Source organism: Sphaeramia orbicularis, chromosome 17, assembly GCF_902148855.1.
Source record: "Sphaeramia orbicularis chromosome 17, fSphaOr1.1, whole genome shotgun sequence".
NCBI classification, from domain to species: domain Eukaryota; kingdom Metazoa; phylum Chordata; class Actinopteri; order Kurtiformes; family Apogonidae; genus Sphaeramia; species Sphaeramia orbicularis.
The window spans coordinates 28016469-28033350 of NC_043973.1; the positions used below are offsets into that span (position 1 = coordinate 28016469).

The 16882-nt window shown below is 35.3% G+C and overlaps 1 protein-coding gene across 1 annotated transcript; it reads left to right on the plus strand.

Annotated features, from left to right (window-relative positions):
• Nucleotides 1–5169: 5169 nt before the first annotated feature.
• On the plus strand, nt 5170–16882 carry ccdc13 (coiled-coil domain containing 13). The gene is made up of 14 exons (XM_030161000.1): nt 5170–5369; nt 5481–5629; nt 5714–5856; nt 7176–7256; nt 7352–7465; nt 8444–8548; nt 9647–9811; nt 9903–10079; nt 13861–14046; nt 14236–14333; nt 14757–14819; nt 14916–15047; nt 16456–16565; nt 16683–16882. The coding sequence occupies exons 1-13, from the start codon at nt 5170–5172 to the stop codon at nt 16556–16558; spliced, it is 1716 nt and encodes a 571-aa protein (XP_030016860.1). The 3' UTR covers nt 16559–16565; nt 16683–16882.

Sequence of the window (16882 nt, forward strand, 5' to 3'; positions counted from 1 at the left end):
TCTAAACGTTATGTCACTGTGACTTTACACTGTGTGTGATGATGGGCGAGTCTTGTGATAGAGATCTGATTGTTAATTTGATATTCAGCAAATATTGTGCAATGATGTAGTGTACCAGGTGTTCAATACAATAGCACAAAAAAGGCACAGTTGTCACGTAGCCACCTGTTTAGTCAGTCACAATGAATCATCTGCCAGAGGTACTGTCAATACAACTTATACCCTGTGTATGTGAGTAAAAATAAAGAATTAAAAAGTCTTGAACAATGGATGTATTGTTGGATTTATTACAAGCTAATTTCCTGAAACAATTTGAAAATTCTGTTATTAACCTATTGTTCTGCTGATGCTCTCTTAAAACAGCTTACAAAAGGGAAAAAAAAGGAAAAGAAACTGACAACAAGGTTTAAACCTGAAAAAAAAACAAAAAAAAAAAAAAAAACAACATTCAACAGATGAGGCTGAAGTTGGCATCCGAGTCACAGCTTCCAATTGGATTTTTTTTCGGTCCACCTTAAAAGTGGCATAACGCCTGTAGATGGCGTTGTTCAGTCATTTTCAAGCTATTTAATTTTTAAATTTTTAAATTGGAGAATGCATTTATTATTCAGCAATAGAACATACAAAAAATATGAATATAACAAGAATATACAAAACATCATGCATTCCAAGACACAATAATCATAAAATAATAATAATAATAAGATATAGAAACTATAAGAATAAATTAATTAAAGAAAAAGACAAAATACAAATAACTTTATAAAATTAAAGACAATAGAGATGAAGGCCCAACAATAAGTGAAAACATAGTTAAAAAAGGAGAGAAAAATATAACAATGTGAAGTGGCAGACCATTTTCAAGCTAATTCATGAACTAAAAAAAATTAACAAATGATGTCAAAAGATATCAGAATCCTGAGTTTTATTCATTTTTATTTGATAATTTTTTTCTCACTGATCTCAATATAGAATAAAGGTTTCACAGTATAGTGGTTTTTAATCTGGACCTGATTTAATGGGGTCTGGATGGAGAAAAAAAAAAGCAGTGAAATCGCCCTTTTTTGCCTTTTCACATGTAGAATAAAAGTTTCACAAATCTGAAACTGTGTTTTAAAGAGTCTCTGGAGTCTCCATGTTAATCTAGTCCAGATTTGACGGGTCTATGTATACTGGTTTTTGATATGGACCTGGTCTAATATGATGTGAATGGGGAAAAGGCAGTGAAATGGCTCTATTTTTAGTTTTCACAAATAAAGTAAAGGGTTGAGATCAGTAAAAAAAAAAAAAAAGTTAAAATAAAAATGCAGAAAACTCAGGATTATCATACCTTTTGACATCGTTCGTTTAATTTTTCAGTTCATAAATTAGCTTGAAAATCACCTCATAGATACTACATCTGGAACAACAGAGACATATACAAACACAAATCTTTATTTTTGGAAAACTGGTTTACTCATGGCATTTTATTAGTTAAACAACTTTTCAATTCAGAGGGGGTTTTACTGTCTTACTCTGAATTTCTAGATAAATTCGGCATTCCACTACCTCCAAGAGAATATGCACAAGTTTTTGATGCTATCCCATCCGGTGCGATAATGCTTCTCAAATATTTTGCAGCTCAGGAACCACCTCTGTTGAAATTTAACCTTGCTGACTCTGAAGTTGGACAAATTTGTTTTTCTGGCCAAAACAGAGTAAACAACTGCAATATACGTGGTTTATTCCAAAAAAATGTTTTCCCTGTTCCAAATGAGATATCTTATTGGAATAATCTATTTCCAAACCCAAAATGGAAGAAAATCTGGTGTTTACCCTCTGAATATTTAATAATAAACAAGATAAAAGAAGTTTCTTTCAAATTAATTCATCATTTCTATCCTTCCAAACTATTCCTACAAAGATATAAAAAAAGATATCAGTGTAGATTTCTCATTTTGTAATCAATCAGAAGAAAATGTATATCATCTGTTTTGGTCCTGTCCCTTTTCAAATATTTTCTGGCAAGATGTCTGTTTTTTTATTTGTCATAATATAATTTCGGATTTTTCTTTTACTTATTCAAAAATATTGTTTGGTATATGCTCATATCCTGCTAACAAATCAGATCAACATTACATAATCAATTTAATTATATTTTTGGCAAAATACCACATTCACAAATGTAAATTCTCAAATCTCAAACCTTCTTTTTTAATTTTTAAAATTGAGCTTACCCAGTATATTTCAAACATTCAATACTCTAAAAACAGAAAAGCTATCAAAACCACTGATTTATGCAACAGATTTGAACTTTGTGTAATTTGATATATTCTCTTTTTGTTTGTTTGTTTGTTTTTTGCATGGTTTGTCCCCTGGCTATGTTCTGTTCTGTTCATGTTGTATTAGTTTGTTAATATTGCATTGTACTTGTCATGTCATTATTGTACTTTATACAGCATTAAATAAATAAATATGTTGGGAAAAAAAATTAGCTTGAAAATGACTGAATACCACCATCTATAGGTGTTATGCCACTTTTAAGGTGGACCAGGAAATTCCAATCGGAAGCTGTGAATCGCCACCTTCAGCCTCGTCAACAGATGTCAGTCCAGTGAAGAAAATAGTTTTTTTTTTTTTCCTTCCCCCTCTCCTGTTCCCATGACTGCATTACTGCTCCCGCGAGATTTTCAAGTATCAGAAGCACCGTTGCTAGGATACCACAGCGTCGCACTTAATGAGGAAGTACATTTTCAGCGCTGGACATCTGCAGTTTGTTGACACGAGCGGTCCTTTTGTACACAACAGGTGAGTTAGGGCCTTAACCCCACTGTGTCAGTCTTTTCTTTTTTTCTAATTTTCCCAGCTCCATCGTGTTATGTTACTTTTCAAGAGGGGTTTCCAAATTTTGCTTCAACATTTCATGAAAGGCTATGACAGACACTGTCCATCTTCATTTTACAGAAACAGAGATGTGTCAGTGCAACTAATGGAGCCTTGAAGACTAGAAATGGAATAATAAAATACTGAAGTCAAGATTCAAAGATTCTTTATTGTCATTTCACTAAATGTACAGAACATACAGAGAACTGAGATAACTGAGAGACTGGAATAAATAAAAGTGTCTATATGTTGATTTTCAGTCTAAGTCACAGGTATCGAACATGCGGCCTGGGGGCCAAATCCAGCCCACCAAAGGGTCCAGTCTGGGTCGGATGAATTTGTGAAATGCAAAAATTACACTGAAGATATTAATCATTTTAGTTCAGGTTCCATATACAGACCAATTTAATGTCAAGTGGGTCGGATCAGTAAAATACTATCATAATAAACTATAAATATTCACAACTCCAAATTTTTCTCTTTGTAAATGTAAACATTTCCATGTCATTTTACTTTATTTACACTAAAACAAACTATCATTTCACAAATATGCAAATAACCTGAACAAATATGAACATTTTGAAATGTCTGAAGTGCAAGTTTACCAATATTCTCCCTGTTATTAAATGTTTTGTGTATTTGTAGATCTGCTGTGATCTGTATGTTGCAATTTACATAAACTGAGACATAATATTGTTAAAATTGCACTTAGTTTTCTTAAGAAATTTCAGTTTGTTCATGCTATTTACATTGTTTTAAAGAAGGGGTGTCAAACATGTGGCCCGGGGGCCAAAACTGGCCCGCCAAAGGGTCTAATTCGGCCCACGGGATGAATTAGTGACATGCAAAAATTACACTAAAGAATTTAACAATTAAGGATGTTAAAATAATTTTAGGTCAAGTGGGTCAGACCAGTAAAATACTATCATAATAAACTATAAATAATGAAAACTACAAATTTGTCTCTTTGTTTTAGTGTAAAAAGATAAGTTAAATTACACAAAAATGTTAACATTTACAGACTAGCCTTTTACAAAAAATGTGAAAAACATGAGCAAATATGAACAATCTGAAATGTCTTAAGAGAATTAAGAGTAATTGTACCAATATTCTGTCTGTTACTAAATGTTTTGTGTATTTGTAGATCTACAGTGATCTGTAAGTTGTAATGAACATGTGAAAATGAGAAGCTGAGACCAAATAATGGCATAAATTACTAAAATTGCACTTTTTTTCTTAATAAATGTAATTTTGGTCATGGTTCTTCATGTTTTTCCACATTTTTTTAAAGCATAGTTTGTAGGTGCAAAAATTTTGATAGTATGCAGTAATTTTACTTTTTTCACTCTAAATCACAGGTGTCAAACATGCGGTCTGGGGGCCAAAACCGGCCCACGGGATGAATTTGCAAAGTGTAGAAGATATTAACAGTCAAGGGTGTCGAACTCGAAAATAAGAGAATAATAACCTAGAAATAGTGACTCCAAATTTTCTTCTTGGTTTAATGTGAAAAAAATAATATGGCATTATGCCTGTAAATAACGGCAACACCAATTTTTTTCTCTTTGATTTATTGCAAAGAACATTCAATTCTGATATCCTTTAATAATAAAACATTAATAACCTGAACAAATATGAACAACCTTAAATGTCTAAAGAAAAATAAGTGCAATTTGAACAGTATTCTGCCTGTTTTGTGCCTTAGTAGATCTGATCTGTAGTGCACATGTAGAAATCATAAGTTAAATCATAATATTGATCACGTTTTTTTTAAATTATTATTTCTTCTTATTTTTCTTCAGAAATTTCAGTTTTTTCAGGTTATTCACAACCTTTTTTGTTTGGATAGTTTGTAAAATGTAAATGTTTTTCATAATTTAATGTTATTTTTTCCATTAAAAAAATTTGGAGTGGTCATTATTTGTAGGCTACTAGGCCATTATTTTACTGGTGTGGACCACCGGAGATCAAATTGGGGTGAATGTTGCCCCTGAAAGAAAATGAGTTTGACACCCCTGTTTTAAAGGATAGTTGGTAGATGCAAACATTTTCATCACATATTTTTACTTTTTTTGTTCTAAAACATGAAGAAAGTTTTGAGTTGACATTATTTATATATTATTATGTTATTATTTCATGGGTCCGGCCCACTTCAGATCAAATTTGGAGTAATGTGGCCCCTTAACTAAAATGAGTTTGACACCCCTGGTCTAAGTCATGTGACCACTGTATTGATCTTTAGAGGCACACCTCACTCTGTAAACTGTATTATGTTGTTATTTAATCTTATACACAGAATCTCAGATCATGGATGGTGAAGATGAAATGAATGACTTGAGGCTTCAGTTTCAAGCACTGCAGAAACAACAAGAAAAAAGAATAATGGACAGGAAAAAGGAGAAGGAGCCCGAGAAGCTCAGTGTCAGTGATGCTCCGGGGTTACGTGAAAACCAGAAGAACTTGGATCTGTCAAAGCAAGGCATTCAGGCAGTGACATCTGAGGACAGGTGATTCATAGATTTAAATGTTTAATGTAAATGTTTTTCATCAGTTGCAGCTTGAACTGTTTCATTTACACACATATTATCTTCCGTAATTTATTATAACTGCTTCTCTAGATGCCTACAGAATGAGAATCAACATTTGTTAGACCAACTGAGAGAGCTGAAGGATGAAAACGGTCGGCTGTTCAAACTTCTAAACGAAAAAGACTTTGAAATTAAACATCTGAAGAAGAAAAGAGAAGAGGAAAGGCTGGCTTTTGCAGGTCACTATCACTGCTGCTTATTTTTTTCCACACGGTGATATTATTCAGTACAGCTTCTTTATGACTCATCTGAAATTTGTTTAGGCACAACAGGCTTAGCAGGGGATGTAGCAGCCACCAAGATTGTGGAGCTGTCCAAAAGGAATAGAGAGCTGACTGTTGAAATCGAGCGTGAAAAGACCAAATCCAAGCAAAAAGACAACACAATCAAAGAGCTTGAGAGAGAGGTAACCAAATATTGAGTTGGTATTTGAAGGGGTGATATTTTGCTAAACCCACTTTTATTAGTCTTTGGTACATTTATTTGTGTATTTGGGGACTTTAGTAGTTCTAAAAGTTTGAATTTGAACCCTCTGGGTGCTGCAAAGCTATCTTTATATTAATTTTGGTAAAAATCGAGTGGATTTCTAACCTGTTTTTATTTCTGCTTAATTTGTTACGTCTATAACTAGTTACGTCATGACATTTGCACATATAATGCTGCGGTCCAGGCAGGATTCTGAGTCTGTAAGTCATGACTTCAAACCACGGCTCACCACTTTGTAACGTTCCAGGCAAGTCACGTCAAACTGCCTGAGCGCAAGGAATTGTGGTAGTTAGATGTAAACAAACCAACATGGTGGGTGGACCATATGTTATGCTCATTTACAGTCATTTCTATCCCAGAAGTTCTTGCTCTTTGCTTATTTGAGGGAAACAGAGGAGGAAAAGCAGCGCATAAGGCAAGAGAAGCTGTTATACCTTTTATGTTACATTATTTGTATGTTTGGATACATATTTGGTATTACTTTATTCTTGCACTCAGTGGACTGAAAACTAGCTAACACTAGAGCAGCTGCTGATTATACAGAACATTTGCGGATAAATAATGTTACAGCAATACCTTGTTTTAATAAACAGTCTGCGTAAACACCACATCCATGGGGGGGCGCCATTGTTGTTTCATAGGCTACGTGACATCAGAGCTCGGAACTGGGAGTACATCGATCTAGTGCAAGTTCATGGGTGGGAAGTCACAGGTTTGACTGCCATTCCGGTGCATTTTCACTGGTAGAAGGTTGAAAAAACATGAGTTACAGGTTGCCTGAAACGCAACTTTAGGTCAAGAGTTCAGTTGAATATTTCTGCCAGTACGCCATATTTGTTTATCAGCAGCAGCAGTTGTAGTCCATACTGAAAATATGTCCTAATTTCGAGCCAATTACCTAAAATGTTTAGTTACTGGTTGAACGGGACAGAGCAGCACAGCCAACAACCTGGAGGGGGTGGGGCGTGAAGTGGTTCATTTGCATTTAAAGGGCCAGCGCTCAAAACGACCTTTCTGGTGTCATTACTCAGAAATAGGGTTGAAGATGGACCTGTGGAGTTGAATTAATGAAGAATTCAGACCCAAGCATAGCATTTACAGTTTATGTAGACCACAGGGAAATGTTTTAAAATCCATAATTCAATTTAAATAAAAAAAAGCAAAATATCACTCCTTTAAACATTTGGTTGCTCATTGTACAAATGATGTTTTAACAGTTGTAAATGTGTTTCTCTACAGCTGCAAACTGCTTTAATAAACTCACCTGGGCAAAAGCTTAGCTCAAAATCACAAGATATGCAGTCACTTAAGGACACTGAGGTAATGAAAACCTTGAAAATGTATGTTGACGTGTTGCCTTTGTAACTTTAATGAACACCCAATCACATCTGTGCATAATGTGTTCTCACAAGCAGGAAAATCCTGTGGTAAAATCTCTGCAGGAGAAATTAGCCGCAGCCCAGATGAAAGTCACAGAGTATCGCAACCAGGTTCAATCTGTCAAACAGGAGTTGAAAATGGCTCAGAAGGTACTACTACATGTACTTTAACCCATAAAGACCCAGTGCTACTTTTGTGGTAGTTCCCAAATTAATTTTTCCTCTATTTTTAACCTTTCTTAATGGATTTATCACCATTTATCCTAACATTATGTTCTGTATTTTGCATTTTTAAGTATTAATCGGGTATTTTCCCATATTTAATGTGCGGATCATGTAGATATCCATAAAAGCTTAGATTGAAGTTGAGGGTTATTATAAGAAAAACAGAGAAAACAAAAAAAAGTGACTTTATTAGTAAAATCTATCATTAGCTGAACATAAACCCAGTGTGTCCATCCACTGTCACTGATCAAACTCAGTGTGAATCATGCATTTTCCTATATTTAGTTCACAGATCATGTAGATGTCAGTTCCCAAATTGATGTTTCTCTCTATTTAACCTTTCTTAAGTGATTTATCAACATTTATCAAAATATTATCCTCTGTATTTTGCATTTGTACAGTGAAAATCAGGTATTTTCCTATGTTTAATTTTCTGATCATGTACTTTAATCATCATGGTGAGATTACATTTGGGGGTTATTTAATCAAAAACAAAGAAAACTTAAGAAAAAGTGACTTTTTCAGCAAAGATATTGCTAACTGAATGTAAAAACAAGTGTCTCCATCCACTGCCATTGATCCAACTTTATGGGTTTTACTGGTGAATCAATGTTGTAGAAGATGATGGTGTTTTTATGTTCACTACAGAGCCTCTGAACATCCAAATGGGTCATATCTGATGACCATGAAAAGATGACAAACTGTATTTTACACCAATTATTTACATGTATGATAGGATTAATGGATCAACTGGTATTAGACAGTTACATCAGTAGATGGTTTTGGTTGCTGGTGGATGTTTGGGTCTTTATGGGTTAAAAGAATCACAAACAAGGAGAACACATTTAGATTTCTCACTTTTGTCTTCTACTGTGTTTACGAGGGTTACCTGTTGTTCTGCAGGTTCTGATCAGTGAGATTGGAGAAGAGGTCAACCTTCAGCAATTGCTAAGCTGTCCAGGGAGCTTTAGGGGTCGATCTCAACAAATCCTGGCTCTTCAGACGAGGGTGAGGTCAAAGTGATTTATTTACTGAGCATGTGTAGCAGTTGTCTTCTGAAATGTGCTTTTATGTCAGGAGTAGACCAGTGGTTCCCAAACTTTTTTGGCTCATGACCCCAGTTTAACATCATAAATTTCTGACCCCAGACATTCAAAACGGAGACATTTTTTTTTTGCTAAAATTAATTTGTTTTTGATCATGTAACAGCTTGCTATACTATGTTGCAAATAAACATTAACTTTAGACGACATTTAGTCTATATAATGTATATTATTATGGACGGAGGCAGAAAAGCCAGGTGTAATTACTGAACAAAGTGTGAATTTTATTTTTCTTGGTCAGGATATGTACAGTCAGTCCAGTTTGGATTTACAAGGCTGACAATTAATACTGAACAAACAATAATTGAAACTATGAATTATGAAAGAGCTGCAGCATCTGAAACTGACCACAATGAACATTTGACAGATAAACAGTACCACAGTGCTTCAGTTTCAGCTTCAGAGTTTGTCATGTCTTTTATGGATTGTGATTGTCTCTCTCAACTCACCATATATTTTTTATTAGTAAGTTTTTTTTTGTTTTTTTTTTATCAATTACTAGAGATTTCAGGCGACCCCATTTGAATTCCAGGTGACCCTATATTGGGTCCCAACCCCAAGGTTGAAAAACACTGGTATAGACATATGTTCTTTGTTCTAAGTTTACTTATTACTGTAGTCAGAAAAGTCCTTTCAAAGTGATGCACTTCTACAAAACATTGTTAACTAGAAGCACTCGGAGAACACAGACCTCCGCCAAGACAGATCAGTGGGCCCCCCCGTGACCCCCCCGATCCCCACCAAAATTTAATCATTTGTTCCTTGTGCCAGTATCAATATTTCCTGAAATTTTCATCCAAATCCATCCATAACTTTTTGAGTTATCTTGCACACGGACCGACAGACAGACAAACAGACAGACAGACAGACAAACCAACACCGGCAAAAACATAACCTCCTTGGCGGAGGTAATAAAGATGAAACAATGGACTACAATTAATAGAGTTGACATGAATTTATGTAATACAGTAGAGGATGAACAGTACTGGGCATTATCCAACAGGTGCGGGACTTGGAGCAGCAGCTGATCCAGTCCACTCAACCGAGACAATCAAGTGTCCTGAGTATAGAGGAAGAGTTTGTGGGGGTCCTTAAGAAAACCCCTCCTCAAGAAAGAAACCTCAGCTACATCCGAGCCATTGAAAAGGAGAAGAGGGAGATGTTTGAGGTGCATGGACATTTATGGTGATTTGGATTTCGTAACAACTGAAATGTGATTTGGTACTGAAAGAGAATGTTTTCTTTCCACAACTAAACAGAGGATTTCAGTGGATTATGAGAACCTCCTGAAAGAACATGAGGATGTAAAGAAAAAGCTGGAAGCCTCTAAGGCCAGGAGCAAATCTCTCTCTGCAGAACTGAAAACTCTGAAGGGTCAGATCTCCACGCTGCTGGAGAAGGGAAAACATGATGATGAACTTGTAGATGTTCTGCTGGTAAGGAGTTCAGTGAAGGAACCACTTTTATATTAGTCACCCATGTACTATGATATCAACACACACAAGTATATGCTGTATATCTTTATTTTACAAATTGTTCACATCTGGAATTGTGAAAATGTTGATTATTTTTTCATTTCAATGGCACCATACAGTGTGTGGGATATATAAAGGAGCAAGTAAACATTTTATCAAAGCTGTTGAGTTGAAAGTGGCAAAATGGATTAAGTGGACCAAATTGTGATGTTGATAACTACACCAGAGCATCTCCAAAACTACAGGTCTTACTGGATGTTCTTTGTCTGCAACAGTTTATTTCTTTCTTTATTTCTTTATTTATTTATTTAACCTTTATTTAACCAGGAAAAAAGCTCATTGAGATTAAAAATGTCTTTTTCAAGAGGGTCCAGGCCAAGACAGCAGCAGCAGAAGTTACACAAAATAGAAACCACAGCCATACGTCCACACTAAAACTATATATAAAACATAATAAAAGTCTAAGTCTAAAGTTCTAAAACCATACATAAAGCACTAAACTAAGAACACACATATTAAACACTATCAATAATTTAAAAGGTACTAAAAGTGTAACAACAATGTTACTTAAAGCTGCATATGACTTTTGTCACCAATCTTTCATCAAATCTGTAGAACCTGAGTCATAGCCTAAGTATCACAAATCTGTAAGTCTTTTCGTGATTACACACCTGAATCTCTTCTCTCACAGTGAACAGTTTCGAAGTGTACTCCACCATAAACAATCTATTTGTTTACAAACAGAGCTGGTAGGTCACTCGGGCATTTTTGGAAATTTGTTGCAACTTGAACTGTGGGAAGTGGAGCTCCACGCAGTCCCGTTATGGCCGCAGTGGCAACAAACATGACAGTTGTTCACCGTGAGGGAAGAGATTCAGGTGCGGACTCACGGAAAGACTTACAAATTTGTGATACTTAGGCTATAACTCAGGTTTTACAGGTTTGATGAAAAACTGGTGATGAAAGTCATATGCAGTTTGAACCCATAAAGATCCAAACAGCCACCAGCGACCAAAATCATCTACTGATCTAAAATGTTCTTAATACCAGTTGATCCATTAATCCTATCAATACATGTAAATAATTGGTGTAAAATGCAGTTCATCATCTTTTCACAGTCATCAGATATGACCCATTTGGACGTTCAGAGGCTCCATAGTGAACATGGAAACACCGTCATCTTCTACTACATTGATTCACCAGTTAAACCAATGGAGTTGGATCAATTTTCATTCGTTTGTTTATTTCGAGCATTTACAAAATACATGCAAATTCAAAATTCCCAAAAAAATCATTCATCTATACTTGAAAAGGAGTGGGAAGAAGAAAAACTTATTTAATCCCACCCCCATTCTCATCATCAAATAACTTAACATAATAACATTTTAAATGCTCACTCCTGTCCTTTGACTTCAAGCCAGAACAATTAACAAAATAGGCCTAAACCAAATTAGAATGAACTAATTTGACGGTATTTATATTATAGAACCGAAATGTGTGTTAAAAAAATAGAAACAAAGTACATTCCTGGTAGTGTTTCCACGGGTAACAGTTAACAGTCAATTTACATGATAATACATACATGATAATTACATACCAACAATGGTAAAAACAAAAAACTACAATACCACAAGTGGTAAAGAACAGCAATAATTACATACCAACAATGGTAAGGGGAAAAAAATAACAGTGGATGGAGACAATTGTTTTATGTTCAATCATTGATGTCAACTTTAATCTGAGCTTTTATGAACATCCACACGATCAGTGAATAAAATATAGGAAAATACCTGATTTTCACTGAAAAAATACAAAATACAGAGGACAATATTTTGATAAATGGTGATAAATCACTTAAGAAAGGTTAAATAGAGAGAAATGTTAATTTGGGAACTGCCACAAAGGTAGCACTGGGTCTTTATGGGTTAAAAGCATCTCAAAGCAGAACCCGATCCAGTCAATTTAGAAAACAACTACATCCGGATTGATCCTTTTCCCATTGATTTAGAATGACTTTGAATGTATTTAAAGAGACCAGTTCCTTCAGTTTATCTCCTACTGAAAGTGGTATAATGACAGACAACCCAATCTCTGTTTAACTGAGCATGTCTGAGACGTGTTGGAAACAAGACTTAAAAGGAGGTCTTCTGCATCCATACCTTAGGAGAGAGCTGTTTTTGGTAGCCAAAGGAGGACCTACAGGTGGTTATTATGGTAGTTATATTCACACAGATGCTCAGTTGGGTTGTCCTTGGGTTAGGTACTACTTCTGCAGAACAAGAACATTTAACTATCACATTCTGGATCCTTGTCAAAGTTTCTCAGATCTTCATATTTGCCCATTTTTCTGCTTTCAACTTATCAATGTAGAGGACAAAATACTCACTTGCAGCCTAATATTTCCCTCCAGGTTCAGCTGTAACAAGATAATCAACATTATTACCATTTTACCTCTCAGTGATGATCATAATATCATAACTGATCAGTGTAAAATTGAACTAATGGGGCCACTTTGTGAACCATAGACAGGATTATTATAACTAATGCCAAATCACTTCATCTGAAAGTTCATGGTTTTAGTTAAGAAGAATAAGTTTAATTTTGTAGCTCTTTTATGAGGTTAGATATGAACAAGATTCCCTGCCTTCTGATAATAGGTGCTGTTGGAGAAAATGCACCTTAAGCATGTATTACTCTTTTATGTCATATAGAGCCAGAGCTACCAAGGTTCCAATTTACGTGGACGAATTTGCGTGCGCAATCTAGAATTTTGCATGTGGGGTTGAACCGCGATTTGCGGGTGATTTACGAAGATCGCTTGTGCAAATTACAACAGGTGCAAAGTCTTGGAGACTGCCCTATTTAAATGACGATTTTGCGTTCACTACTGGAGACGATACGCTGTAAAAACTGCTGTGGGATACACCAGCATTAATGGTAACAGTGCACTGAAATGATCCAAACACACGGAAATGTAAAGTTGGAGGAGTTTAGTCATAGAAGGTATTGCATGACTCATTCCGTCATTTATTTTTCATTTAGAGGTGGGGGGGTGGGGGGGGTTGTTGGATTGACTGTCAGGCGCACATAATTTTGTCACACTGTAGCCTAATGTTGGTGTGTATTTTTAATCACAATCGTCAGATCAAGTGGAAAAGAATCTTTCCAAAAATGTTCACACGAGGGTGAAAAATGCATTCTCTGCATCTCGTTTCATCATTTTGATGTCTCCTTTTTGCGACAATAACCACTTCCATGTGTGCACAATTACGCATAAACCATTTGCACTTCCCTTTGAGACATGTTAAATATAGACGCTATTTCTATCAGCAAAATTGCTTTTGGGTTTGATAAATCACTTTGTGTGTGCTAAATTAATATATTTACCAGTTTTCCTCCCAGCACACACACAGTTGCGTGGAAACACCTCATATTGCATATTCATTTTGGCAAATGTACTAACTGGATGCAGACACGCTATTTTGCACTTTTAAAAGACGTAACCCTAAGTGCGCACGGTTATTAAATCAGTTAATAAATTTTTTTGCGTGTGCAATGAGTTTGCACATGTTTTTAAACACGCAAACCTTGAGTAGATCTGGCCCATAATCTATATAACTGCACTCTTTTTATACTGACTTAATTGCACTGAATAACCAAGAATTTCAGAATATAAATGACAACAAGACCGTATCTTGCCACTTTATTCTCAACAATACCTGCTCTGGTGTATTTCTGATAGAAACAGCAGACCCAGATGCAGGAAGCACTGAAGCAACTTAGCCAAAATCAAAATATACAAAGCAAAGATTCCTCTCCAAGCAGTGAGACGTCACACCCTCTCATTCAGAATCTAAAACAAGCAGTTGCCAAGAAGGAAGCCAAAATCAAAGAATTACAGAAGGAAATACACCGGCTTTCATTCAAGGTAAAACAAATCCAGACATCTAAACACGCAGTCAAAATATGTACATTTCACATGAATTACATAATAAAGTTCATTCATCTATTTCTGGTTGTGTTCCAGCATTCATCTCATTTCAGTCTCTGTGTTCCTGTCTGTGTGAGTCAAAAATATGGACTTCAAACATTCATTATGTGTTTCTACTTTTTACAGGAAGACGGCACTGACAGACAGTTTAATCATACATCAATTTGCAGTTCACAATTTTCCCCAGAAGAGGGAGACATTAACAAGAGAATACCATCTACAGGGTATGTGTGTCACTGTGCTGAAGAAAGAAAGAAAGACAGAAAGAAAAAAGACAGAAAGAAAAACTATAGATAGATAGATAGATAGATAGATAGATAGATAGATAGATAGATAAACAATAGAATACAACAGCAAACGCACTGTAAATAATAACTTAGAAGTGTAAAAACAGAAATGGTAGGAAAACATTATGGTGCAACTATAAACTGTAATGTGCAAACTAAAATGGATTTGTTCATTTCCATTCGACTTGACAATCATTAGGACTGTTAAACCCTTCTACCACAGTAACTCCGGGTTATTATCTAATATAGAATCATGTTATTGATTTTATTTGTTGCCCTACAGTCAGTGGTGTTTGTCAATATATTCTACAGGGATTTCTCTTAATATGATAATTAATATGCTGTCAATTCTTCTTCCAGTTCAGTGTCTAAATTTGGTCATAAACTGGTACTTCCTGCTGTGGGTAGTAGTATAGAGTTCAAGTAAGTAGACGTGAACCTGCTGTTCTTCAGCTTGTGTGCCATCCATTTTATTACACATCACTGTACGCATCACCGTGTCTTATCTCCTGTTCTCAGAGATGCAGGTTCTTCAAAATGTCCACAATTTTCAGCTGATGTGAGCTCAACGATGACCGAGTGCACAGAACGTGAAACCCCCACCATGGAGAAGGATCGGCTCCTTGAACTGGTTAGAAGGCTGCAGGCAAAGTAAAGCACATGTTATGTATTTGTTCATTCGTCTTTGCAGTTTATTTCTTCCACTAAACACGTTTGTTTTGAGGCATTTTACTTGTCATTTTTTGTCATCGTGCAATACTCTTGAGGATTTCATCTGTAGCTTCAAAACAATGAGATTTCTATTGATTTAAACAAAGTGCCAGCAGCAGTGCCTATAAATGGTCTGCAGAAACAAGATATGATTCACCACTGAGGTTGGACTCTGACATTTTATAGATGATAGCACCAAAACACTTGAGAAAAAACTATCATTGTGTTAGTTTTGCTGCTTCTTTTCTCCACTGATAATGATTTGTCCTGCTTTTATAAAAAAAAAAAACCCATATACGTTGTCTTACAGTAACTATTCAGTAAATGCTATTATTTTGATGTATGAAATGTTAATAACAATAGTAAGAGTGGTTAGTCATGTGTGAAAGGCTGCCACTTAGGCTTTTACAGCATTAGTAGGAGCGTAAATGCATCTTGCAAATAGGTGTCATGATGCTTTTATGTAAATCTATCATGTATTTGTAAATTTTATTACCCCACCCCCCGAAGTGGAGGCAAGGGGTATTTTTTTGGTTTGGTTTGTTTCTTTGATTGTTTGTTTGTTAACATTCTAGCAGCAAAATATTAGCTGAATTCCTACCAAATTGGGTTTATAGATTGCCAGTGACCCAGAATAGATCTGATTACATTTTGGGAAAAGTAGGTCAAAGTTAAAATTTTTTTTATGAATTTTTAAAATCTTTATTAATTTCCCCATTTACTTATAATGGGTGCAATTTCAAACATCTGTAGCAACAAAACAATCAGTTGAATTCATACCTAACTGGGCTTATAGATTTCCAGTGACCCAAAATAGATCTGATTACATTTTGGGAAAAGTAGGTCAAAGTTCTTTTTTTTTTTTTTTTTCCATTTACTTATAATGGGTGAAATTTCAGATGTCTGTAGCAGCAAAACTATCAGTTGAATTCATACCAAATTGGGTTTATAGATTTCCAGTGACCCAGAATAGATGTGGTTATATTTTGGTAAAGTAAGTCAAAGTTCACATTTTTTATGAATTTTTTTCCCCCATTTACTTATAATGAGCACAATTTCAAATATCTGTAAAAACATCAATTTTGTTTCAATTTACTACAAACTTGGCACATATATAGAGGCAGTTGATATGCTGACATCACCACATGCATAGACATGATGACATCAGTTGGATCAAAGCCAAAATAAGATACAATACCTGCGAGGGGGCGGGGCTTGTTGTGCCTGGCACCACTTGTTTTTATACTTGATTTGATATAAAATGAGTCCTCACTGTAGTACTATTTTTTTTTATATAATCTGTCAATTTTAACACATCTTAACTCTGAAAACTTTCTCAATTTCCCAGAGAAAATGAGATGAATCTGAGGTGTTTGGAGGCAGAACAGAAGTATCAGGTGGAACGCAGCAGGACGGCAATTCTAGAGCAGCAGCTAAGAGGACAAAATTAGACTCTGAGTAAGACTAGAACTGATATACCAAAGACTTTTTTCATCTAACTTTTTTTTTAATGCTCTTTCATATTGAGGTTTCCTGTTCCTGTGTTGATTTGACTTTGGTGTCTCCATCTGGCAGGAGCAGTGTCCCTCAGCATCAGAGTGATTGGAGCTGTTTACCCACATATGAGCTGAATTGTCACTCCAACAAGACTGTATTTGGACATATTGTAGTTGTAAACCGACACCGAGCGGAAGCCTTGAAACTATTCCAAAAGCTGTGGCCCATTAGATTTTTTTTTTTGTTGTTGTTGTTGTTTTTGTACAGCAGATGATAGA